The 22,272-nt window shown below is 54.3% G+C and overlaps 10 protein-coding genes across 10 annotated transcripts; 7 read left to right on the plus strand and 3 right to left on the minus strand.

Moving 5' to 3' along the window:
* Positions 1–827: 827 nt before the first annotated feature.
* Positions 828–2,117, plus strand: PHACADRAFT_211333 (uncharacterized protein; the record flags this gene model as incomplete). Its single annotated transcript, XM_007398283.1, has 7 exons — positions 828–996; positions 1,063–1,220; positions 1,290–1,307; positions 1,364–1,556; positions 1,621–1,751; positions 1,837–1,843; positions 1,907–2,117. The coding sequence occupies 7 exons, from the start codon at positions 831–833 to the stop codon at positions 1,996–1,998; spliced, it is 765 nt and encodes a 254-aa protein (XP_007398345.1). The 3' UTR covers positions 1,999–2,117.
* Positions 2,118–2,954: 837 nt separating this feature from the next.
* On the minus strand, positions 2,955–4,260 carry PHACADRAFT_260137 (uncharacterized protein). The gene is made up of 4 exons (XM_007398284.1): positions 3,677–4,260; positions 3,434–3,625; positions 3,251–3,379; positions 2,955–3,193 (listed from the first exon to the last, which is right to left on the minus strand). The coding sequence occupies exons 2-4, from the start codon at positions 3,474–3,476 to the stop codon at positions 2,973–2,975; spliced, it is 393 nt and encodes a 130-aa protein (XP_007398346.1). The 5' UTR covers positions 3,477–3,625; positions 3,677–4,260; the 3' UTR covers positions 2,955–2,972.
* A 364-nt stretch (positions 4,261–4,624) lies between these two features.
* On the plus strand, positions 4,625–6,766 carry PHACADRAFT_260138 (uncharacterized protein). The gene is made up of 8 exons (XM_007398285.1): positions 4,625–4,704; positions 4,760–4,850; positions 4,906–5,042; positions 5,098–5,242; positions 5,293–5,547; positions 5,602–5,750; positions 5,809–6,471; positions 6,530–6,766. The coding sequence occupies exons 1-8, from the start codon at positions 4,648–4,650 to the stop codon at positions 6,719–6,721; spliced, it is 1,689 nt and encodes a 562-aa protein (XP_007398347.1). The 5' UTR covers positions 4,625–4,647; the 3' UTR covers positions 6,722–6,766.
* On the plus strand, positions 6,750–8,745 carry PHACADRAFT_260140 (uncharacterized protein; the record flags this gene model as incomplete). The annotated part of the gene is made up of 5 exons (XM_007398286.1): positions 6,750–6,940; positions 7,000–7,171; positions 7,223–8,049; positions 8,102–8,642; positions 8,690–8,745. The coding sequence occupies 4 exons, from the start codon at positions 6,750–6,752 to the stop codon at positions 8,637–8,639; spliced, it is 1,728 nt and encodes a 575-aa protein (XP_007398348.1). The 3' UTR covers positions 8,640–8,642; positions 8,690–8,745.
* A 780-nt stretch (positions 8,746–9,525) lies between these two features.
* Positions 9,526–9,954, minus strand: PHACADRAFT_211337 (uncharacterized protein; the record flags this gene model as incomplete). The annotated part of the gene is made up of 2 exons (XM_007398287.1): positions 9,693–9,954; positions 9,526–9,629 (listed from the first exon to the last, which is right to left on the minus strand). Exons 1-2 carry the CDS (start codon positions 9,937–9,939, stop codon positions 9,526–9,528), a joined length of 351 nt encoding a protein of 116 aa, XP_007398349.1. The 5' UTR covers positions 9,940–9,954.
* Positions 9,955–10,003: 49 nt separating this feature from the next.
* Positions 10,004–11,465, plus strand: PHACADRAFT_260143 (uncharacterized protein). The gene has a single exon (XM_007398288.1). The coding sequence runs from the start codon at positions 10,806–10,808 to the stop codon at positions 11,172–11,174; it is 369 nt and encodes a 122-aa protein (XP_007398350.1). The 5' UTR covers positions 10,004–10,805; the 3' UTR covers positions 11,175–11,465.
* Positions 11,466–11,688: 223 nt separating this feature from the next.
* On the plus strand, positions 11,689–12,233 carry PHACADRAFT_260145 (uncharacterized protein). The gene is made up of 2 exons (XM_007398289.1): positions 11,689–11,908; positions 11,967–12,233. The coding sequence occupies exons 1-2, from the start codon at positions 11,694–11,696 to the stop codon at positions 12,064–12,066; spliced, it is 315 nt and encodes a 104-aa protein (XP_007398351.1). The 5' UTR covers positions 11,689–11,693; the 3' UTR covers positions 12,067–12,233.
* Positions 12,234–12,705: 472 nt separating this feature from the next.
* On the plus strand, positions 12,706–14,493 carry PHACADRAFT_211339 (uncharacterized protein). Its single transcript, XM_007398290.1, has 9 exons — positions 12,706–12,900; positions 12,950–12,974; positions 13,032–13,156; positions 13,206–13,333; positions 13,386–13,438; positions 13,494–13,510; positions 13,570–14,031; positions 14,103–14,210; positions 14,275–14,493. Exons 1-9 carry the CDS (start codon positions 12,758–12,760, stop codon positions 14,399–14,401), a joined length of 1,188 nt encoding a protein of 395 aa, XP_007398352.1. The 5' UTR covers positions 12,706–12,757; the 3' UTR covers positions 14,402–14,493.
* Positions 14,494–16,454: 1,961 nt separating this feature from the next.
* PHACADRAFT_260146 (uncharacterized protein) lies at positions 16,455–18,394 on the plus strand. Its single transcript, XM_007398291.1, has 9 exons — positions 16,455–16,802; positions 16,852–16,876; positions 16,934–17,058; positions 17,108–17,235; positions 17,288–17,340; positions 17,396–17,412; positions 17,472–17,933; positions 18,005–18,112; positions 18,176–18,394. The coding sequence occupies exons 1-9, from the start codon at positions 16,558–16,560 to the stop codon at positions 18,300–18,302; spliced, it is 1,290 nt and encodes a 429-aa protein (XP_007398353.1). The 5' UTR covers positions 16,455–16,557; the 3' UTR covers positions 18,303–18,394.
* A 650-nt stretch (positions 18,395–19,044) lies between these two features.
* Positions 19,045–21,598, minus strand: PHACADRAFT_211341 (uncharacterized protein). The gene is made up of 9 exons (XM_007398292.1): positions 21,326–21,598; positions 20,934–21,264; positions 20,804–20,881; positions 20,531–20,747; positions 20,368–20,472; positions 20,155–20,314; positions 19,863–20,107; positions 19,713–19,802; positions 19,045–19,654 (listed from the first exon to the last, which is right to left on the minus strand). The coding sequence occupies exons 1-9, from the start codon at positions 21,389–21,391 to the stop codon at positions 19,267–19,269; spliced, it is 1,680 nt and encodes a 559-aa protein (XP_007398354.1). The 5' UTR covers positions 21,392–21,598; the 3' UTR covers positions 19,045–19,266.
* Between the last annotated feature and the right edge of the window lie 674 nt (positions 21,599–22,272).

Raw genomic sequence — 22,272 nt, forward strand, 5'->3', positions numbered from 1 at the left:
GCCGTCGCCGTTCCATCACGCGTACGGCCACTGGCTGTGGCACTGAATAGAAGACTTGCCGTTCGTCCTCATGAGAAGAACGCTCGTATGGAGGTAAGAACTGTACCTCTATTTGTACCTTGACTGCTGACACACATGTCAGCAGGCAGAAAGCTCTCGGTTTCCGACTACGACCCTCTACATCGAAGAGGCGTGCAGTTGGCCGGTGGGTAGACGGCTGGGAGCAGTCATCCCGTGCCTGAACGTGGCCAATGACTCATGAACGTGCACAACATTCCACAGACAGACCAGTGCAGTGGCCTCGGGACCACACCCTGTCGGGCGGTTCTCACCAAGCTCTAGCGTTTCGCTAGCTCACGAAGGACGATGTCAGCCATGCAATAGACCCTTTCCTGACACTCGCCTAATTCCCTTCATATGCTGCATGTAAGCTTGAGATCCCTTCTGGCATGGGCTCACTAAGTTCATTCTGATTCGGCTCGTGTTGGTCCAGCGCTGCTGCTAACCAACGCTGGCACTTTGTCTGAATAACGTGAAGCCTACTCCCAGACAGGCCATGCCCTACCTTCATCTTGAACTTGGGCCTGCGGAGCTGCCTTGCAAGGTTGGATCAGATGATCGCTCGATATAGGAAGAAACATCACACTGGGGCGAACGACAGCTGAGTGTACGGTGAGAAAGCAAGCTGGATCTCTTCCCGGCAGCAGTTAAGTTTCGCCTGCCTCTCGCCTGACGCAGCGCGAGGCAGGCGTATATATGCGAGTCCGATCGGAGTGAGGTTTCAGACCCATCCTCCACACCCTCTTCTACGTGCGCAGAGCAAGCGAGATATGACTGACCTATTCTCCGACCTCAAGAAACAATACAAGCACAATGTTGCTGCCGAGGCGCTCTTTTTCAAGGCCGACCCGGATCGCATTAGTCGGCCTCACGCACTGCGCCTTGAAGTCTCTGAAATCGGCAGGGAATTTACTGACGGGACCAACATCGGCAAGGGTACGTCATTTATCACCCTCTTTCTGCCCACTTTTCCGTGCTTATGTCAAACATGGCGACGTGCAGATCCCGAGGGCACGTTCTACTACAACAAGATCCGCGATCTCAAACTCAACACGAAAGATACCACATACCTCGTCGCGAGGGTCGTAAATCCGTCGGACAGCAAGCCCTGCTCCTCGATCAAGTTTTATAACCGTGGGGAAAATAGTAGCTACGCAGAGGTGTGCCTCCGGTGTTTTGCTCTGATATGTAATCTTCTGACCATTTTGTAACCGCCATATCACCGTTAGTTCCTTGCCTATGATAAGGTGTGTTCTTTCGATTTTATTGTCTACAGTCTTCCTCAACTTCGTCTTCAAACAAGGAGGAAACTGTAACAGCATGTGGCATGGACGGATACAAATATTTCGGCAAGTGGCAGGAGCTTGAACAAGGCAGCGCAACAGCGGTGGTCACCAAAGATGCTAATTCTGACGACATCTATCTCGCCGCGACTTCTATCCAAACCCAGGCAAAGATCTCTGACAACTATCAATGGCTCAAAGACGAAACTGTCGGTATGTCTCGTCTCATATTCCGTGATTATGGGCGCAGCGTACTCATGTTCTTCTGCACATACAGACGTCCACGGTATTCTATATTTCAAAGACAAGAGCCAAATCAGACGCGGCGGTAAAGCGAGCTACAGCAACGACCGCATTGTATTCTACGAGTACAACAGCAAGGGGGCGGCGGAAGACTTTACGGCCTACGTACGTCACGCTTTTTTCCTTCACCCGCATGCATAGCAGCTGAACTGTGGTTTAATGATGGTCTGTTGATGCCCTGGCACGCTAGTTCATCCGTAAGTGTAGTCTTCTTGCACAGCGCTGCTTGCGTGCTGACTGTGAAACCGTTGGCTGCCTAGCTTATGAGTCCTCGACCGGTAAGCTCGGGCTCACCGCCGCACAATCGAATGATAAGGAGTTCGAGGACATCACCTGGATGGACATTAAATAGATGAATGCCACAGCCAGCGGCTACGGCGCATCAGAGGTTGTCTGATATGCACTTGTACTTGTATGAATGACTGCATATTGCGAATTTAAACAGCACAAAGAGTTTGACGGGAGGTAGATGAGTGTGAGAGCACACTGAGTACTAATCTTATCCGCTGGATAGCCACAGAGCGCGCTAAAGCTGCAAAATTACTTTACCCGGGAAGGAATTCTACATAAGATATGTTGTAGTATACACCCGCGCTTTTTGTGTGATGGTGCTCGCTCTCTTTCTTCGTTCCAAGCCAGATGGATTATGCGCACAATCTCACACACGACAGTGGGACTTGACGCAATAGCGTTCTCGACAGAGTATGTTGAGTATGTGCCAACGATGTGTGCCAACAGCCCTTTGCACAAACGGGAACATCCTGGGTTCGGCGCTACAGTACTTACTAGTGCGTGATTGCCGGCGATCGATACAAGGGAAACGTTTCTGCTCACCGCACTCCTTTCCGAACGGAAAACCACAACATACAGTTGCAGTCTGGTTCGGGAGATCAGCGTGTAGGCTTTAGGGGCGGCTGCGGGCTGTGGGCCTAGGCAACGGCCCCGGGAGGGAGGGCGGCCATAGGATCCGGAGCAGTTGGGCTCGCACACTGTCCGGTAGTCTATATCATGCGACTCTCAGCAAGAGCTATTAAACGAGGTATCCATGTCATTATTAGTATCACACAACGTACAGCCGTGAACCAATGCTCTACCGTCCTGTTGATTCCGTCCGCGCTCTCGAGCTAGAGTCCGGCAGCGTCTCGCGAGGATGCTAGTTTGCATCATCGTTGCATACTATAGCACAAGTACGGGGAGGACATTGCTTGTGGACCCTCTAGTCTCACAGGTAGACAACGACGCTTCTACGCCACATTCTGCCATGATACTCCGAAACCAAGACGCCGGCGCTGGGATAACGGCGCAAACGCTCGCAGAGCAGCGCTTTCAGGGTGGCGACGGCTGTTGCTTCTGCGAGTCCTGCGAATCCTGACTGGGAAAGTGGTACGGCGCTTGTGTCAGCAGCTGCAGTTGGCTTGGTTCAGAGGCAACAGCCTGAGAGCCTGAGGGCTCTGCGTCAGCATCGACGCTCTGCTGCTGGGATTCTGGCTGGATCTCGCTTTGAGTATGCTCTGGACTGCCAGTGGGTGGTCGGCCCGCGGTGACGTCTGCACGCATACTGTCAGATTGCGACAACGGATATCTCGAAAAATATCAGCACTGACCGGACATATCGAGGATGCTGGACTTCAGTCGTGGAATGAAACTGGTCTTCACTTTGGACACGGTGCCCGGCTGAGACCATGAGCCAGAATGAGTGTTGACGTTGAGGATTGGCAGCCCATCTTCCGCAGCTACAGCGATAGTGAGTAATCTCACTGAGATATTTCGACGTATGCTCCACTCACTGTTGTCCGTGTCCGGTCGCGACGGTACTTGTTGTTGCGACATTTGTCGATGTACAGCTGCCAGTGACGATAGAGCATCGGGATCTTGGTCTTCTGATTGTTGTTGGCTTGGGAGAACATCCCTGATGTTATGCTCTAGTCTTTCAATATCTAATTCAGCAAGGCCCACTATTCCTCTGTCTGGGGACCCTTCTAGATGATTTCTAGTTAGCAGTGTCGCACGACACAGACGAAAAATCGCACCTTCTCCGTCTTCCACAGGATTATCCTGAGTCAACTCGAGCTCAATTTCTTCGCTCGATTCAGAGTCAGACTTCTGCAAAGGTCTGGAACCGTGACTAGGCTCTCCCTTATTCTCAGAAGCATGGATAAGAACACTACTACCATAAGCAGATCGAGGAGTTGCCAGAGAAGAACTACGCTCCGTGGCCTTGTTCGCCGCCGCATTGTCCAAGCGACGTCGTTTACGATCTGGGCTACCGTCCCGCAAGATACGAGGGTTGGCTGGTGATTTCTGAGTGCGTAGCGACAGCTGTGGAGATGGCGTAGATGGAAGATCCGGAATATGTGACTGCCCTCTGCTAACGAGAGCACTCGGAGAAGGAGACGGGTCAACAGAAGAGATGGGTGGTGTTGGGGAGCTCGCAGGTGCGTTCCGCCTTCTGGAGAGCGACTTGAAGCTAAATCTTCCGGTATTATGATCGTCCTCAGAGTCACTAGACTGAGCAGCGGCTTCTGAAGGCAAGGAGGTATACAATGCTCTTATCCGGATGTTGTCACGCGAGATCCCTTGTGTTTGAGCCTTGAAATTATCCGTTACGCGGCGCAACAGCAAATCATCTAGATTGACTGTAAGTAACAGCGAACCTTGCGGTCTACCGTGACGTACCGGTCGTACTCTGCGTTCCAGTATCTCTACCCGTGACCCTCAGCCAGTCGCGGAAACGTCCTTGCACATAGCCAACATCCCTGTCCAGCGCGGCGTCGTCCAGATGCTGGGCATTGAGGTGGTCGACATACGCAGTGCGAGAAGGAAACGTGCCAGGACATGGACCCCACTTGCATGTGTAGAGCATCGCGGGTTAGAGGCAGGAAGGCGTGGGAAAAGACGTTCCATCAGATCTCGAACGCTGAGCGCCCTGGACTTCACCGAAAACTACTGTGCGCGACGCTTGTGTCATCGTGTCCCCTACAAAACACAGTCATAGTCGGCTATGTCTCTCAAAGTTCCAAAGGCGAACAATATCCAGCTATTTAAGGAGGGCTACAAGGTGCGTTCGCTGCCCTATGTGCTGTATTCGTGCTCACAGCATGCGTTGAACTTAGCATCTGCAAGGTCTTGAGGATGCTGTCCTAAGGAATATCCAGGCTGTCTCAGAACTGTCAGATCTCGTTAGGACAAGTTTTGGGCCCAACGGTGCGCACCACTCAGCTCGCACTTTCAATCTATTATGCTCATATGGACTGCACAGGTCGCAACAAGCTTCTCATTAACCACTTAGGCAAGCTTTTTGTCACGTCCGATGCTGCAACAATCATCCGCGAGGTTGAGGTCGTACATCCTGCCGCAAAACTGCTAGTCATGGCATCACAGGCTCAGGAGGCAGAGGTGAGCTGCCCCCGATTGCTGCAGCGCAATCGAGCTCTAACACGCGACCGCCCAGATGGGTGACGCGACGAACATGGTCATCATTCTTGCTGGCGAGCTCCTGAAGAAAGCGGAACATCTACTCATCATGGGTCTTCACCCAAGTGAGATTACTCGTGGATACGAACTTGCTGCAAAGAAGGGTCTGGAAGAGCTCGAGAGTATGTAGCCCGTGGTTATTTTGCCTGTCCAGTCGACTCATGCTACACAGCGTTGTCCACATCTTCACTTTCGACGCCCTTGACGCAGGCTGAGCTTGCTATTGCCCTCAAGCCCGCCATTGCATCAAAACAATACGGCTACGAGGACACGCTTTCATCTCTTGTCGCTGAGGCTGCGCTTGCGGTGATGCCACCAAATCCTAAGAACTTCAACGTCGACAACGTTCGAGTAGTGAAGATCATGGGCGGAAGTTTGGCGGGCAGCAAAGTTGTACGCGGTATGGTGTTCGGTCGGGAGCCAGAAGGTGTGCTCGCTTGGTTCTCAGGTTAGCTTGCTGCAAGTGCTTACATGCGTCAAGGCATCTGCAAGAAGACCAAGAAAGCCAAAGTCGCTGTCTTCACTTGTGGTCTCGGTCTCTCCCAAACGGAGACCAAGGGCACCGTGCTCATCAAGAATAAGGATGAGATGCTCAACTTCACCACTGGCGAAGAGAAACACATGGAGAAGGTCCGTAACGTTGAAAAAACCTTGCATGATACCGAACACTTTACTGATAGTCTTTTAGATCTTCCAAGAGATCGCCGACTCTGGAGTGAAGGTCATAATCGCTGGATCGACGATTGACGATCTGGCCCTGCACTTCCTTAACCGGATGAACATTGCCGTCCTCAAGGTGCTGTCGAAGTTCGACCTCCGCCGCCTCTGCCGTGTCGTCAATGCAACTCCTCTGGCCCGTATGGGTGCCCCGACCCCTGAAGAGGCTGGTTTTGTCGATGTCTTCGAGACCGTCGAGATCGGTGGCGATCGTGTCACTGTTCTCCGCCAGCTCGTTGAAGGCGACCCAGGCTATGACCCCTTAGAGACTTCCGGTGAAAAGACGCGAACCGCGACCGTTGTTCTCCGCGGAGCGACGATCAACCACCTAGACGACCTGGAGCGCGCCGTCGATGACGGCGTGAACGTCATCAAAGCATTGCTCAAGGACGGCCGTTTGGTCCCGGGCGCCGGTGCGACTGAGCTAGAACTCGCTAGGCGCGTGGATTCGTATGGTGCAGGCCTGAAGGGACTCTCGCAACATGGCGTCCGTCGGTGGGCGACCGCGCTCGAGGTCGTCCCGAGAACGCTGGCCGAGAACGCGCTGGGCGGCGCTGAGGGCAATGAGGTTGTCAGCAAGCTTTGGGCAAAGCACGAGCAGGAAGGTGGGGCGGCATGGGGTGTCGACGTCGAGGTACGCATCCAACTTCCACAGAGCACGAGTAAATGGTATATTCACCGAATGTTCACAGGCCCAGAGCGACGGTACGCTCAGCACCACCGAACACAGAATCTTAGATTCGCTCGCTGCTAAGTCCTGGGCAATCAGCCTTGCGACCGAGGCCGCAGTTTCGGTACTGACCGTGGACAGTATCATCATGAGCAAGCCTGCTGGCGGACCGAAAGTCCCGCAGCAAGCTGGTAACTGGGACGAAGACGACTAGACAGTTTTTGGAGCGTACATAAAAGCAAATGTATCTTAGCATAACTCTGCATGCATTTAGTTCTGTGCTCGAGAGACATACGCTTTGCCGGCAGCGGGACGGAAGGAAGGCTACGGCGTGGTGTGGGCGCTCACAGCGCTCACAGCTCTACCTAATACCACGACGGCTGCGGCACATCCAGTCTAGTCCCTCTACGACACCACCACTCCTTCATCGTATGTGAGGCGATGTACATTTAGCCGAAAGTGCTGTTTGACTTTTGTCTTGCTCGTTTACAGTGCGTACATGGTTCTCAAGGCGGCGTATGCGTTAGCAACCTATGTTTTACCAACAGGATACTACTGGCACGCAGCCATCGGCATCACCTCACTTGTCGTGACCTATGCGTTTGCCCAAGGAAAGACGACGGACAGGGAGCGAGACCTCCATGCACGGACAATCCTCGTAACCGTAAGTCGCAGTGGTTCGCTTCCGGACGCGCGTGTAATTGAAGTCTAGTAGGGAGCTTTCACGCCGCTTGGGCTAACTACCATCTCTGGCCTCGCGTCACGAGGCGCGAATATCATTGCCATCTCACCATATCCTCTTGATCATCCCTTCAACACGCTTATCATCCCGGCACTGCGCACGACGGCGAAGAATGAGAACATATTCGCGGAGCATGCAGACCTATCATCACCCGTTTCCATTCGCGAGTTCTGCACCAAGTTCCTAACGGAAGGCGACCAACGGCTAGACGCTATCGTTTTTGCACACGAGTACTATGGAATTGGGTCGCTCTTTGCATCCAAGCCGTCGCACGAGAAGAAGCGGGAAGCTGCTTCGTTGGCGACGTTCTTGATAGTCACGCTACTCCTCCCTGCGTTCCTTGTGGCACCCGTAGAACGCGACATCCGCATCGTCAGCGTCGTCAACCCGTATTATGCTGCAGCGGTGCCCTCGTTCAGCTCCGACCTGATAGCCTCTATGACTCCAGGAGAATCGCCGAAGAAGCGTTCCCTGTTCTTGGCAGAAGGTCATCGTGCGCTGCGTACAATCGTTCTGACGCGCCACCTCCAGAGGATATTGAATGCCCTTCCGAATCGCGCGCCTTCGCTTGACTTGAAGACACCAGGGGGTGTACCAGTAGAGTCCCAATCCTCTGCCGGTGGTAGCACAGCCAAAGAATCAAATGCCGGCGCCGAAGACAAGAGCAAATCCAAGTTCCCGTCGAACATTGTTGCCGTCACTGTCGCTCCCGGTATGAGTCGCACGGAGACGATTCGTATCGCAATGGGAGCGGACAAGACTGTGGATCCTGATGGTTATTCGACCTTTGGCTTCATTTTGTAAGTCACAACGGTTTACCATTCAAATGTTGTCTAATTACATACGCGTCAGGTTTATTCTATGCTTACCGGAGATCTGGATCTTTGCAAAGTCGTCGAACATGGCAGTGCAGATAGTACTCCACGCGCTGTTCTTGCCGACACCGTTCAAGAGGGCTTTGGCTCACCTCGCTGCGGCAACTGCTACTGCCGCTAAGACATCCTCGGAAATCGATGAGACTCAGGGTGCAGAGAAGACTCCAAGCTTAATTCCAAACACCCTCACCGAGATTCTCAAACCCGGAGCCCTTTATCGCGAATGCTCTGTTGTGACACTCCGCCTCCCGTCCCTTCCCCCGGCCGCTGAACAGTCATCGGAGGAGGCAAAGGATGGTGAGAAGGCCGCAAAAACGAAGAAGACCCAACAGAAGAAGGGTAAGGACGAGACGAACTTGCAGGATGGAGAGCTCGATATCGAGGATGATGGTGAGTATGGTGGAGAGAAGGTTGGCAGGCTTGCTTGGGAGTGGTTTGAGACACACCTCAAGACTTGGGAGGCTAGCGAGGAGAAGCCGAAGAAGCTTGCCACACCACAAGGGAGCAAAGATTAGCTGGTATGTCGTTTTGACTCGCCCAGCGTTCGCATGCTGACTTTTGTTAGTCTCGTATCTACACTCCTGAATAGCCACGTACCACACCGTCAATCTAGCTCTTTCCCCCGTACCTTCGTCCTGAACTCTAGAGCCCGTCAATGATTCTAGCGCACTGCTAGCAACCTACTGCGCTGGTATATCGCCTCTTTGTGGCGGCGGGTGCGCAGATGATGGACGTAACACACGGTGATCGCTGCTGCGGGAACTTCAGTCGGGCCGTCACCAATTGAACGGTCCGTCGTCCGATAATCGAAGCGTGTGTGCCCAGTGTGTTTAGCAAGGCGAATCTGATATTAAACTTGACACCAGTTGGAGCTCGCCCGATGCGAGGCAGGGTCAAGAAGGAAATTGACAGGCTGCTGCGTCTGCCCCCAAATGTTGGTGCGGGCGCGGACGTCCAATGGCCAATAAACAACCCTTGCACACGAGGGTACGTCTACTTTTACTGAGGAAGATCTATTGGAGTTAAGGTTGATACTGGATAGCGGTGCCGCCAGCATCTGAGCGGCCTGGAAGGAACTAGGTGGTCGAACGTTCCTTGGCGCAGTCACCATCGAACATCTACCGAGACGGTCAGGAACGGAACTGTATGTGCACTGCACCCGCTCTCTTTGTTCGTGACCCTGACTGACATCTCGTTTCACTTCAGTTGTATACAGCCGTAGGTGTGCCTATCTGCATCTTACGAATGGTCCCGCCCGACCTCTCGCCATCCCTTCACTCTCTTTACCATCATGGTGGTCGAAATGCAATCGTGCCCTGAGCCTCGTGCTGACCACACAGTACATGAATGGGGACTTCGCACCATCTGTCAAGGACCAGGGTACTAGCGTAAACCAGAGGATCATGCTGCTGTAGCAAGCGGAGCGTTGATAGTTGACGTTGTGCACTCCATCAACGCCTGGGCTGGGCACACCGACAGGTCGCCTTGGGTGAGTAACCAGTGCTCTGTAGAAATGAGGTGAGTTTCATCTGGTGTGTGCTTAGCAGCATGCAGTGAACATTGCGGACTAACGATATTGTACTCCGCAGAAATAATTGGCTGGAGCGGAAAGCGCCATTCGCAGAGGAGGACACCGGTGTCGTTGTTCCAATCCATGGAGAAGAGACCGTCGCCCTTGAGGTCGACGTTCGGGCAGTCGTTTGCGAAGCAGCTGACAACAGTGCTAGTGGCAGGTGCTGCCGCGGTCGCAGTTGCAACCTTGGCTGTAAGGCCTCCGGTGGCAGCGGCCAGGACGACAGCCAAACGGAGGAGCATTTTGAAGCAGGTGTGTGGGATGCGGGCTCTCTTTCTACGACTCTCTGGTATTTATGTACTCATTTCTGTTATCTAGACGAAGGCCAGAGCGCTTAACGTGCCGATCTGCCATATCAGTCAACAACTGGCACCGTAGACGTACCACGAAGCCCACCTGGATTGATGACCCAGGCCGGTCTGTACTCTCGGCTAGCTCATATTCCAGTGTCAGTATGTGACCGTGGCATGAACAGTTGGTTGTAGCGGTGCAGTATTGACGGGGCCACCGGAAAACCAGTGTGACGTATTATCGCCAGTCGAGTTGAAAAAGTATGACATCTCTAGGCCGCCGCGAGCAGGTTTATAAGCTAACTTGTTCTGATTCAATCCAGAAATCCAGTGTTGTAGTATGCCGCGCAGCATCGCAATACTTCCACAGCTGGTAGATAATCTCCATTCCGACCCACATTATCTCCACATTGCCATAGATGGTATTTCGCCTTTGAGACTGTTCTGTATATAATTTTGGTATTCCTTCCTTCATCCCATGAACCTCCTCAATATCTCACTCTCGGCTCTACAGTTACTCTGCGGCATTCCCAGTGCGGCAAAATGAGCGCGATAGTTCTCACGTGCTCCCCTGGCACGAAGTCTACCTACCAAGTCGTCTGGGTGAGGCTTGTACATGTCCAAACAAGCAGCTCATTGCGCTCAGATACCCCATACATCGTCAAGATCTTCGACCCGCGTTATAGGCGCCGCTCTGACCGCCCATGGTGGTACACCGCTGAAGCCGAGGCGGCTCGCAGTCATGACGGTCAGCTATAGTTCAATCCAAAGAAGCGTCCATATCTACCATACAAACGGTACGAGGAGATCCCAGAGGAATGGGAACTAGCGCCTCCCCAGGCCACGGCGCGGATGCACCGCAACGAGTGCCTCGCATACAAGCATATTGCGCGTCTCCAAGGGTCTACCTAGTGCCGGTCTTCTATGAGTCTGGTACATTGGACCTATGCGGATCCGAACCCCCTCGCACCGTCAACTCATTGGTAATATACTTGGAGTACATCCGCGACTCCATCTCGCTCGCCGCGATCGACTCTCCACGTCCTCCCATGTGCTCTATTATCAGCAGTAACAATCTCCTGACGAGCCACGGGGTTATCCATGCGGATACAAATCAAGTTAACTTTCTTCTTGTCCCTGCGCACAAGCCGAGCCATGTTGTGCTCGTTGACTTTGCAGACTCGTGAACTCGATGGCGGAAAGGACTGGGAGGAAGCAAAGCTTGAGTGGGACGTCGAACACGCGCGTAAGGTCATGCTTACTATCGAATTCAAGGCTGCCGGGCTGCTTGTCCCTGATATTGCCAAATTACTTGCCCTGTAATTTTCAGCATCATATTCTCGACGGTTTGCATTTGATTCGTCGATTCTCTAACTCGAAATCTGTAGCAACAGCTAGCCTCGTACATGATAGCCGGACTGTTAAGCTGGTGTGTGTTACTTAATCACAAATTATCTCCCTTCGTATGATATCTATAAGGTGCTTTTCTCTCGCGTTCTGCGGCCCGGAGATTAGCAGAACTCCCACAAGATGCGACACCCGAGGCACGAGACTGATCGAACACGCTGCAGATCTCCAGTCTATAATCCATGGGTACATGGGGAAGGATTGGGAGAGTCGGCCTCGGGGTCGGCCCTGCAGTATACAGTGGTGTATAAGAGGTGTCCACGAACTTAGGCATTCACTAGGCAGTCCAAGTCACTTCGATGTCTCTCGCCGTCAGCTCAGAGTCCCATAGCTATACTGCCGAGAGGATAACCCTCGTTTCCTCGAAGCCCTTTGACAAAGTCATTGAATCCCTGGACGAGGAGACGAACAGGGCCGGACCTCACGTGGAGGAGATCCTGGGCAGTGCCAAGAGCAAGGAGGAGATCGAGCGGGGTATGAGCGCACTCACCGACTCTGACAAAAGAAGTTTCGTGTACGTCGATCCGATATTCTTGTCCGCCCAGACCGCTGACTCGCCCTCGCAACCCTAGGTTCTTCTCTGAACAGTTCCACTCCAAATGGCTCGGCAACTACTACGGGCAGAAGTTCGATGACTTCGTGCTCTACACGCTCGGAAACCCAAGGACATGATGGTGCGCGACTCCACGACGGCCCTGGGCTGTCCAGCGCGCGTGCTCGTGCAAGCCACAAAAGAAGGCGGAACCAAGATCCAGTATGACCGACCAAGCTCGTGGTTCACTGAAAATCCGGGCCCGGAGCTGAACGCAGCGCTGGAGAGTCTGAGTGGGAAAATCGAGGCGCTACTTAGAAAGGTTCTGGCGTAGAAGCGTTCGTAGAGTGGGGATTCGCCGGTAATTCATCTAGATTGTTCACCTTGCACACTGTATATGGCGGCTTCGCGATGCGCGATTATTTCTCGCATGCTCCGAAATACACAGTGTTGCTTGCACGCAGTTACTCCCCGATTTTGCTAGGGTCCCTTGCGACCGTGACTAGCAGTTGTTGGTGTCTTCCGCTTCCAATTCTCTCAATATTGCCTTCTCCGTCTTGCTCTGTAAGACATTGACTAGTTTTCTGTGGTAATATTCTAGGCATGCCGTATGTCGCGCAGTAGACTCGCAAGCCAGGTCCAGTCGCTGCGCTCCGTGGGGGACCACGTGCGTTTTATTGCATCCCATTTGGGCAAGGGATGCGACGGGTTTCACAAGAAACCGGCATGGGACGAGCCTACCTTGTCGCGCAGTGCAACAAACGACGATCTGCGTCCTTCTTATCTCGCACCCACACCACTGTCGATTCTGCTGTACGAAAGACATCTCCGATGGCCTCTGCACTCGGCGTCCTTGCTACTCACGTCTCGGTATCGGATATTCTGCCAGAGTCGCACGAGAAGACAGGAGTACGCCCCGCACATCATGCGGACGACACTCAGACCAAGTTCGTGAACCCATGGCCGTCATATCGGTGAGCACCCTCCTTGTGCCTTCACGTCCCGTTGTTCAACTCTGTGCAGTGAGGTGCCGCATCGACGTCTCAAGGTGATAGATGAATCTTCCTAAGACGCATGCTGGACCTAACCGCCTTCGGCATCGCAGCTTACAATAGATAGATGGAGAAACATGCCAGCCGTCCCTAAAGACCTCGCGTCGCTCATCCCTGCGCATACACCCAACTGGGGTGCCGGTCATCAGGCGGAAGCAGTCAAGGCAACCTGGCTAGGGTGCGTCTTTTGTTGCTGTGACCTCGATCTAGTGCGACCCCAGAGATAGACACGCATGCTACCTTGTCGAATTCCCCTCGTCTGGCGAAGGTGTTCGTGGCCCGCGCGTACTCTTCGACCCCGCTTTATCGCATTGGTGCTCACCTATCTCGAGGCTCGGTCTCGCACGCATCACGCGTGAGCTGCCTCCCTGCGTGTCCTATTCGTCCGTACTGAGTTTCGTGGACAGCGGTACCGTGTCCGATTGAGGCCATACCCGCTGTCGACGCCATCATCCTCTCTGTGCGTCCTCCATCTGGCCTTCCACTCCCTCCTCTGACTCTCATCTGTTCTTTAGCACAACCACTACGATCAGTACGCTCTGTTCAATGCGCTTCCCACCTGGCATACCACTAATCACAGGCGCATACAAGCACCGACACCGCCTCCCTCCGGACGCTCTTCAAGACCTACAGCCCTCAGATCTTCGCACCTCTGGGCAACGGCCCCTACCTTGCGTCTATCGGCATACCTGCGTCGCACACGCACATCCTTGACTGGTGGGACGCGCGACTGCTCTCGCTTACCCTCCCATCGCGCACTCAGGACTTGCCTGCGACGCAAACGCAGCTCCGGATCACTTGCACGCCCTGTCAGCATATTTCAGGACGCACGCTCTTTGACCCCGGCATGACGCTCTGGGCGTCCTGGGCCGTCTCCACAGTGACGCCAACAGCCGACGACGCAGGTGTGCCGAAGAAGGTGTGGTTCGCGGGCGACACAGGATACCGCACGGTCTCGGCAGGCGAGGACGAGGCTGCGGTACCGGTGTGCCCGGCCTTCCGCGAGATCGGCGAGCGCGAGGGCCCATTCGACCTCGCGCTGATCCCCATCGGGTGCGCACGCTTCTCCATCTGGGCGTGAAGCGGGCGGCGGAGATGCTGACGGCTCGCGGTTCTCTTTGCAGGGCATACGCACCACGCGAGCTCTTCTCGAACGAGCACTGCTCTCCGGTTGACAGCGTGCGGCTCTTCCAGGACGTCCGCGCGCGCAAGGCGCTTGGCATGCACTGGGGGTGAGCTCACCGTCTCTTTTTTTCTTGATGCAAAGTTTCTGGCTCACTGTATGCGCGCATGCAGGACGTGGATGCTCACGACTGAGGAGATCATGGCGCCGCCGCAGTTGCTTGCACAGGAGTGCGCCGCACTCGGCATTCCCGCAGAGGACTTTGACGTCTGCGGCCTTGGAGAGACGCGATTTTTCTGAATTTGCAAAGTATATAGGCATGAACAATGCATTTGTGTCATACAGATAGGAAATAGCAACTCGCGGTTATTCGGTGAGCGAATACCTGGCTCTCGATCTATGTGCTACTTCCTCCTCCAAGCTTCGCAAGCCTTAACATGGGCAACCTGTGAGCGCATGCAGGGCGTTGTACTACAAAATCACTGCTAGTCCTGAACAACGACCCTTGAGACAGGATGGGCAGGGTCAAGAGGGAAATTGATAGGCTGCTGCGTCTGCCCCCAAATGTTGGTGCGGGCGCGGACGTCCAATGGCCAATGAACAACCCTTGCACACGAGGGTACGTCTACTTTTACTGAGGAAGATCTATTGGAGTTAAGGTTGATACCGGATAGCGGTGCCGCCAGCATCTGAGCGGCCTGGAAGGAACTAGGTGGTCGAACGTTCCTTGGCGCAGTCACCATCGAACATCTACCGAGACGGTCAGGAACGGAACTGTATGTGCATTGCACCCGCTCTCTTTGTTCGTGACCCTGACTGACATCTCGTTTCACTTCAGTTGTATACAGCCGTAGGTGTGCCTATCTGCATCTTACGAATGGTCCCGCCCGACCTCTCGCCATCCCTTCACTCTCTTTACCATCATGGTGGTCTAAATTCAATCGTGCCCTGAGCCTCGTGCTGACCACACAGTACATGAATGGGGACTTCGCACCATCTGTCAAGGACCAGGGTACTAGCGTAAACCAGAGGATCATGCTGCTGTAGCAAGCGGAGCGTTGATAGTTGACGTTGTGCACTCCATCAACGCCTGGGCTGGGCACACCGACGGGTCGCCTTGGATGAGTAAACCAGTGCTCTGTAGAAATGAGGTGAGTTTCATCTGGTGTGTGCTTAGCAGCATGCAGTGAACATTGCCGCACCGTGCCGCATGCACACACGTACGAGCTGTGCGCGAATTTCAATGGTGCGGGCAACAATGTGAGCAGGAACATGCCTGAAGCACTTGGAAGTGGGACTTTTTGGGCAGGCCCATGGTGTATCTCTGCTGCCGTACCTGAGAACTCTACTGTCTAGTCTTGGGGACTCATTAAGATCTCACCTCCTTGGTGCGTAAGCACTCTGCTGCACGGTCTGCTCACATAGTGACATCAGCATTGTATGAGCTATACTTTCCTATTGTTTCTGTCATTCTCTGCGCCAATCTCATTGCCATTGCAGAATGAGAATCTCTTCCGTGTGCCCTGGGACGACGAGCCTGGCGCTTCCGGGGTGGCGGCGACCTCCGAACGGCTTCTGACTGGTTACTGCATTGACCGCCCAAACAGCGTTTAATCATTAAGTCGTCGGCTCATCCAAATATTTGGACGGACGTCTGCACATCACTAGTAGAGTGGGATTCGCCGGTAATTCATCTAGATTGTTCACCTTGCACACTGTATATGGCGGCTTCGCGATGCGCGATTATTTCTCGCATGCTCCGAAATACACAGTGTTGCTTGCACGCAGTTACTTCCCGATTTTGCTAGGGTCCCTTGCGACCGTGACTAGCAGTTGTTGGTGTCTTCCGCTTCCAATTCTCTCAATATTGCCTTCTCCGTCTTGCTCTGTAAGATATTGACTAGCTTCTATGATGTTCTAGGCATGTCGTACGTCGCGCAGTGCGGCAAACGACGGCACCCACCTAATAGGGGTGATCCGAGAAACGGACGCATCACTGGTACTTTCTCACGTTGTTCGTTCTTGCGAAGAGATGCTGACAGGTCAGTTTGGGTTTGGGTGCCAACAAACTTTCGCAAGCGAAGAGTTGCTTACGGACACGGCGACAAACGGCGGCGCAAGCCGTGGGCAAACGAACATCTGGGTGCCGTAAGTACACGTAGTCGGCCGTTCCAGGGGTCACCTAACGCCGCATACGCCTGTTTACGCTAGATGGACTGTTCAGTCTGCCACCTCGCACGGCTATGTCGTACGTCGCAATCACTCACACGTCCGGAGATGGCGAGTGGACGAGGCATCTCCTCGGAACTGATTACCACGGCCAAAGACTTACGCAACACGACAGGTCTTCAAGTTTGCTTCCCATGCTGCCCCTCGTGCGCGGCCGGAGGAGACGTCAGCCACCGGCCCCCTGCGGGCAAACTCAAAGTCTGCGGCTTGGCGAGCCGTAGCTGTCCATGTCTGCCGCCTCTAATTCCCTCTTACAAGGACTCATCCGCCCTGCGTCCTTATCTCGCACCCACACCACTGTCGATTCTGCTGTACGAAAGACATCTCCGATGGCCTCTGCACTCGGCGTCCTTGCTACTCACGTCTCGGTATCGGATATTCTGCCAGAGTCGCACGAGAAGACAGGAGTACGCCCCGCACATCATGCGGACGACACTCAGACCAAGTTCGTGAACCCATGGCCATCATCTCGGTGAGTACTCCCCTTGTGCCTCCGCGTCCTGTTGTTCAACTCTATGCAGTGAGGTGCCGCGTCTGCATCTCAAGGTGATAGATGAATCTTCCTAAGATGCATGCAGACTCTAATCGCCCTCGGCATCGCAGCTTATAGTAGATACATGGAGAAGCATGCCAGCCGTCCCTAAAGACCTCGCGTCGCTCATCCCTGCGCATACACCCAACTGGGGTGCAGGTTCTCAGGCGGAAGCAGTCAAGGCAACCTGGCTAGGGTGCGTCTTTTGTTGCTGTGACCTCGATCTAGTGCGACCCCAGAGATAGACACGCATGCTTCCTTGTCGAATTCCCCTCGTCTGGCGAAGGTGTTCGTGGCCCGCGCGTACTCTTCGACCCCGCTTTGTCGCATCGGTGCTCACCTTTCTCGCGGCTCGGTCCCGCACGCATCACGCGTAAGATGTCTTCCTGCGTGTCCCATTCGTCCGTACTGAGTCTCGTGGACAGCGGTACCGTGTCCGATTGAGGCCATACCCGCTGTCGACGCCATCATCCTCTCTGTGCGTCTTCCACCTGGCCTTCCACTCCATCCTCTGACTCTCATCTGTTCTTTAGCACAACCACTACGATCAGTACGCTCTGTTCAATGCGCTTCCCACCTGGCATACTACTAATCACAGGCGCATACAAGCACCGACACCGCTTCCCTCCAGACACTCTTCAAGACCTACAGCCCACAGATCTTCGCACCTCTGGGCAACGGCCCCTACCTTGCGTCTATCGGCATACCTGCGTCGCACACGCACATCCTTGACTGGTGGGACGCGCGACTACTCTCGCTTACCCTCCCATCGCGCACTCAGGACTCACCTTCGACGCAAACACAGCTCCGGATCACTTGCACACCCTGCCAGCATATCTCAGGGCGCACGCTCTTCGACCGCGGCACGACGCTCTGGGCGTCCTGGGCCGTCTCCACAGTGTCACCAACGGCTAGTGAAGCATATGTGCCGAAGAAGGTGTGGTTCGCGGGCGACACAGGATACCGCACGGTCTCGGCAGGCGAGGACGAGGCTGCGGTACCGGTGTGCCCGGCCTTCCGCGAGATCGGCGAGCGCGAGGGCCCATTCGACCTCGCGCTGATCCCCATCGGGTGCGCACGCTTCTCCATCTGGGCGTGAAGCGGGCGGCGGAGATGCTGACGGCTCGCGGTTCTCTTTACAGGGCGTACGCGCCGCGCGAGCTCTTCTCGTGCGTGCACTGCTCTCCGGTTGACAGCGTGCGGCTCTTCCAGGACGTCCGCGCGCGCAAGGCGCTTGGCATGCACTGGGGGTGAGCTCACCGTCTCTTTTTTCTTGATGCAAAGTTTCTGGCTCACTGTATGCGCGCATGCAGGACGTGGATGCTCACGACTGAGGAGATCATGGCGCCGCCGCAGTTGCTTGCACAGGAGTGCGCCGCGCTCGGGATTCCTGCAGAGGACTTTGACGTCTGCGGCCTTGGAGAGACGCGATTTTTCTGAATTTTCAAAGTATATAGGCATGAACAATGCATTTGTGTCATACAGATAGGAAATAGCAACTCGCGGTTATTCGGTGAGCGAATACCTGGCTCTCGATCTATGTGCTACTTCCTCCTCCAAGCTTCGCAAGCCTTAACATGGGCAACCTGTGAGCGCATGCAGGGCGTTGTACTACAAAATCACTGCTAGTTCTGAACAACGACCCTTGAGACAGAATGTTCAAAATTGGTATCTAAGCTTTTCGTTCGATTCTCCGCGGACTGAAGCAAAGCTTCGAGTCCTGGTTAACAAGGCAAGCTTGGTCTTTTATAGTATTATTTCTTGCATCTGCTTATAGGTTCAACGATCGAACTGCGATATTGAGATCCCACGAACAGAGCTGTATTTCCTGTTGACCCAGGAGAAACTCTTGGCTATCTTGTTTGGCTCGATGTCTGCCTTTCGAGCAATAGCTTTTTGATGTCCTCGACATGGGACGGTAAGACAGGAAGTGACATGTGCTGTTGAAGGCACAGGAGAAAGCTATGGTGCATGCATAATTGAACGCAAGTAAGCCTCCCTGGCAGATCCTGAATTGTTCACTGCATTGCGGTCTGGACAGTTCCTTGGCCAAAAATTAGTCTCAATTTCTGGACGCTGAGTAAGCGGGAGGCAGGGCGCGGCAGTAACAAACAGTTTATGATGGTTAATTAGCGGATCTTGAAAGTTCCGTGCAGAGCTCTAACCATTGCAAGGAGATTTTGAACTCCGAAAGCCCCCATTACAATTCCAGATCTCTAACAGCTGGTCGAGAGCCTGGAACCGGGACTACTGTGATCAAGATTTGTGGTGTGATCATACAGGAAGTACAATGTAGGCCTTGTAACTTGATAAATAGTGTAAAATGTGACATCCGACTCCCCACGTCGACTGTCATCGACCGGTTAAATGAAGTGACTATACCACTCCAGAGCGCAGTGCCTCTTTAGAACCTCCTCTCCACAATAATTGGCAGCCTGCCCGTCTTGACGACAAACTTGTCCTGCACAGTGGGCTCCCACATTGAGGGGTCCCAGCCTTTCTGGAAGCGAAAGTTGAGGCGTTGCATCATGTGCGTCGTGACGCACTGCAACTCGAGTAGCGCAAGGTTCTTGCCAACGCAGTTCCAGGGTCCAAACGAGAACGGCACGAACGCGTTCATGTTGTGCGTCAGCGACCCTGGCCTAAGTCCCAGCGCCGCCGCCCGCGCGTCCTCGACGCCCTCGGCGACGAGCCACCGCTCGGGGAGGAACGTCTCCGGCAGCGAGAAGTTGCGGGCGTCGTGGTGCACGGACCAGAAGTGCACGCGCGCACAGGTGTTCTCTGGAATGAAACTGTTTCACGCGGGCGCGCGTTAGTGGCGGATACAATGCGGTGAGACATTTGGCGTACTAGGGGCCGACGACTGCACCGCCGCTTCCGCGCTCAGGGGCGCGCGGACTCCCACTCGGGACTACGGGGAACAACCGCAAGGTTTCGTTTCTATGGTAATACAGCTTTGTGTTAAGCGCGTCTTCAGAATGGATAGCCAGGGAGGCTTACATGACGGCTTCGAGGTAAGGCATCTTCAGATGATGCTTGGGATCGAGCGAGTTCTCCTCAGGCGGGTAAAACTGGTCAACCTCGGCCTGGAGCCGCTTGTATGCTTCCGGGTTTCGTAGGAGGCAGTACAGGAGGTTAATAAACACAGTTGCAGTCGTATCCGAGCCTGCAACAATGGCCAGTACAGAGTCCGAAAGGACGGTAGTTATGTCTGGCGTCTGTTTCTCCGAGCCGTCTTCGTTGCTCTACAAGCTTGTCAGTGGGCGTGGGAAAATGATCGGAAGGGGCGCACCAGGTAGTAGAAGAGATCTTTTTGCTTCGAGCCGTCCTGGTACCGTCGCTTGCCCTGCTCGATACACATTGCTCGGAACTTCTGGGTAGGTGCGCCGAGCTTCGGGAAGTATCGCACCCAGTAGCCGAACCACGGGACGTGTTCAAAAACCTGGCCAGCCCTAGGATGGCGTTCAGGTCCTGTGTAGCCCGCGCGGCAGCTGAAGCAACTTACTCCCAGCCCACCTTCATGCTGCGCATTATACCATCCTTGTCTTCGGTGGCCATCATCTCTGCACCAAGGTTACCACCGAAGAGCGCGTCAGACATGATATCAAAGCTTTGAACGAGACACAGTCAGATAGTGGCTCTCCACCGGCAGTAAGATGAACACAAACGTTAAAAAATGAACCCAGCGCGCAAAATCAGCCTCTTTCCTTTCCGCAAGGATCTCGACGAGCTGGGCGCCGCGCTTCGCGATGACGGGCTCATACTCCTTGAGTGCGGCCGTGCTGAAGGCGCGGTTCCAGGGTCGACGGCGCCGTGAGTGTTCGGCAACTTCACGCAAGCCGACAAGTGGAAGGACGGGTGGCTTGAAAGCACGCCCATCCCACACTGGTTGCACATGAATTAGTGGGACATAACAGGTGGTGAGAAAGGATGACAATCACTAGGCCCTTTGGGCATCCCGTGTGCGCCCATAATATGTTGAACCATCGACACATCACGGAACGAGAGCTCGTTAGGGCCTGCACGGCATCAGCGGACAGATCGCCAGAAAAACGTATGCGCAACGCTGACCAATTCTGACGATGTCGCCATGGATCTCGTGCAAGCGTTTGAGTTCAATATGCTGATAACCCTTAACGGCGATTAGGGTCCAATACCACCTCGTGATTTTGGCGAGGAACGGGCCTGGATAGCGAGCAAGTGGGTGAAACGGCGTGACGCGGTATAGAAAGACCGAGGAGACGAGCGTGGCGTAGAAAATGGCGAACGATAGAGCAATCCCTCCGAGGATGCCATAATTGTGGGCGAGTAGCGGTGAGAGTGCGGTAGGTGGGGCGAGGAGTGCGGCGGCGACTATGGGGAGATCGGTGGGTTCGAAGCGGTTGAAAACGAGATGAGTTGCCTGTGATGCCAGAGGCGTGAGCTCACAAAGTGTCACTGAAGGTGTCTACGCATGCACGTACTAGGGCGCATGTCGCGACGACTAAAATGCTGTCTCTTGGGGGGAGATCGCTCAAGAGGGAGTACATGCCGCGGGGAATGGGTAGCTCGAGTGTCTCCCGGACACCGCTCAGGCTATAAGGGGCTGTGGTACGGCTTCAGGAATGGAGACGGGGGAAACACTCATGAGCGAGGGTCGCGTGGAGAAGTGTCCTGCTTAAGAAGTGTTTCATAGTGCGGTGGGCAGGATCATGTGTTAGAGGCTAGCCGAGGCAAGATGGGCGGGAATGCTTCCGATACAGTACGCTTTGGCTAGCCTCTCACACCGCGCTATCAAACACTGCTAGTGTTTCACCGCCGACCGATTGCATCCGTAAGCGGAGCAATCCCCGCGCCGGTATCAGCGCCCGAAAGGGTAGCAGCTTTGTGGCGGAACGCCTGCACTGGGTTACCTCCAGATGAACTCAGAGACTTGTCCACCAGTCCGGGTTTGCTTTGCCTTCTAATTGAATGACGATGCGTGAAAGCAACTCCTGCTCCGTCACCAAGCGTTCGTCAATAAAATGACCTGTGTCCAAAATCGAGCTCAGTACATGAGCAAAGCGCTCACCAGCGGTCCAGTATCACTGTGGGGTGACGCAGCTGTACTTATGCACGGCGCCGTGGGTGCTGTTTAAGCGCGCGTGACCCGGATGGGTGCTGCTTGCTAAACACTCCCGTGCTCGCATCCCCCGTCATATTATCCCAGTTGTTGCGCCTCTAAATTCCAGAGGGTATAATCTGATGCAGTACAGAACGTTATAGACAGGGCTCGGGACACATGTACAGCGAGGACGAGCAAAGTATGTCACGGCGATGTCACGGTCATGTCATAGCTGTGACATAGGGGCGTGCGCGGATAACTATAGAAAACCTGGGCATATAAAGTCCGCCAGCCGCATGCCCCTCATTGCCAAACCATCGGGAGCCC

The sequence above is a fragment of the Phanerochaete carnosa genome (genome assembly GCF_000300595.1).
Source record: "Phanerochaete carnosa HHB-10118-sp unplaced genomic scaffold PHACAscaffold_7, whole genome shotgun sequence".
Taxonomy (NCBI): Eukaryota; Fungi; Basidiomycota; class Agaricomycetes; order Polyporales; family Phanerochaetaceae; genus Phanerochaete; species Phanerochaete carnosa.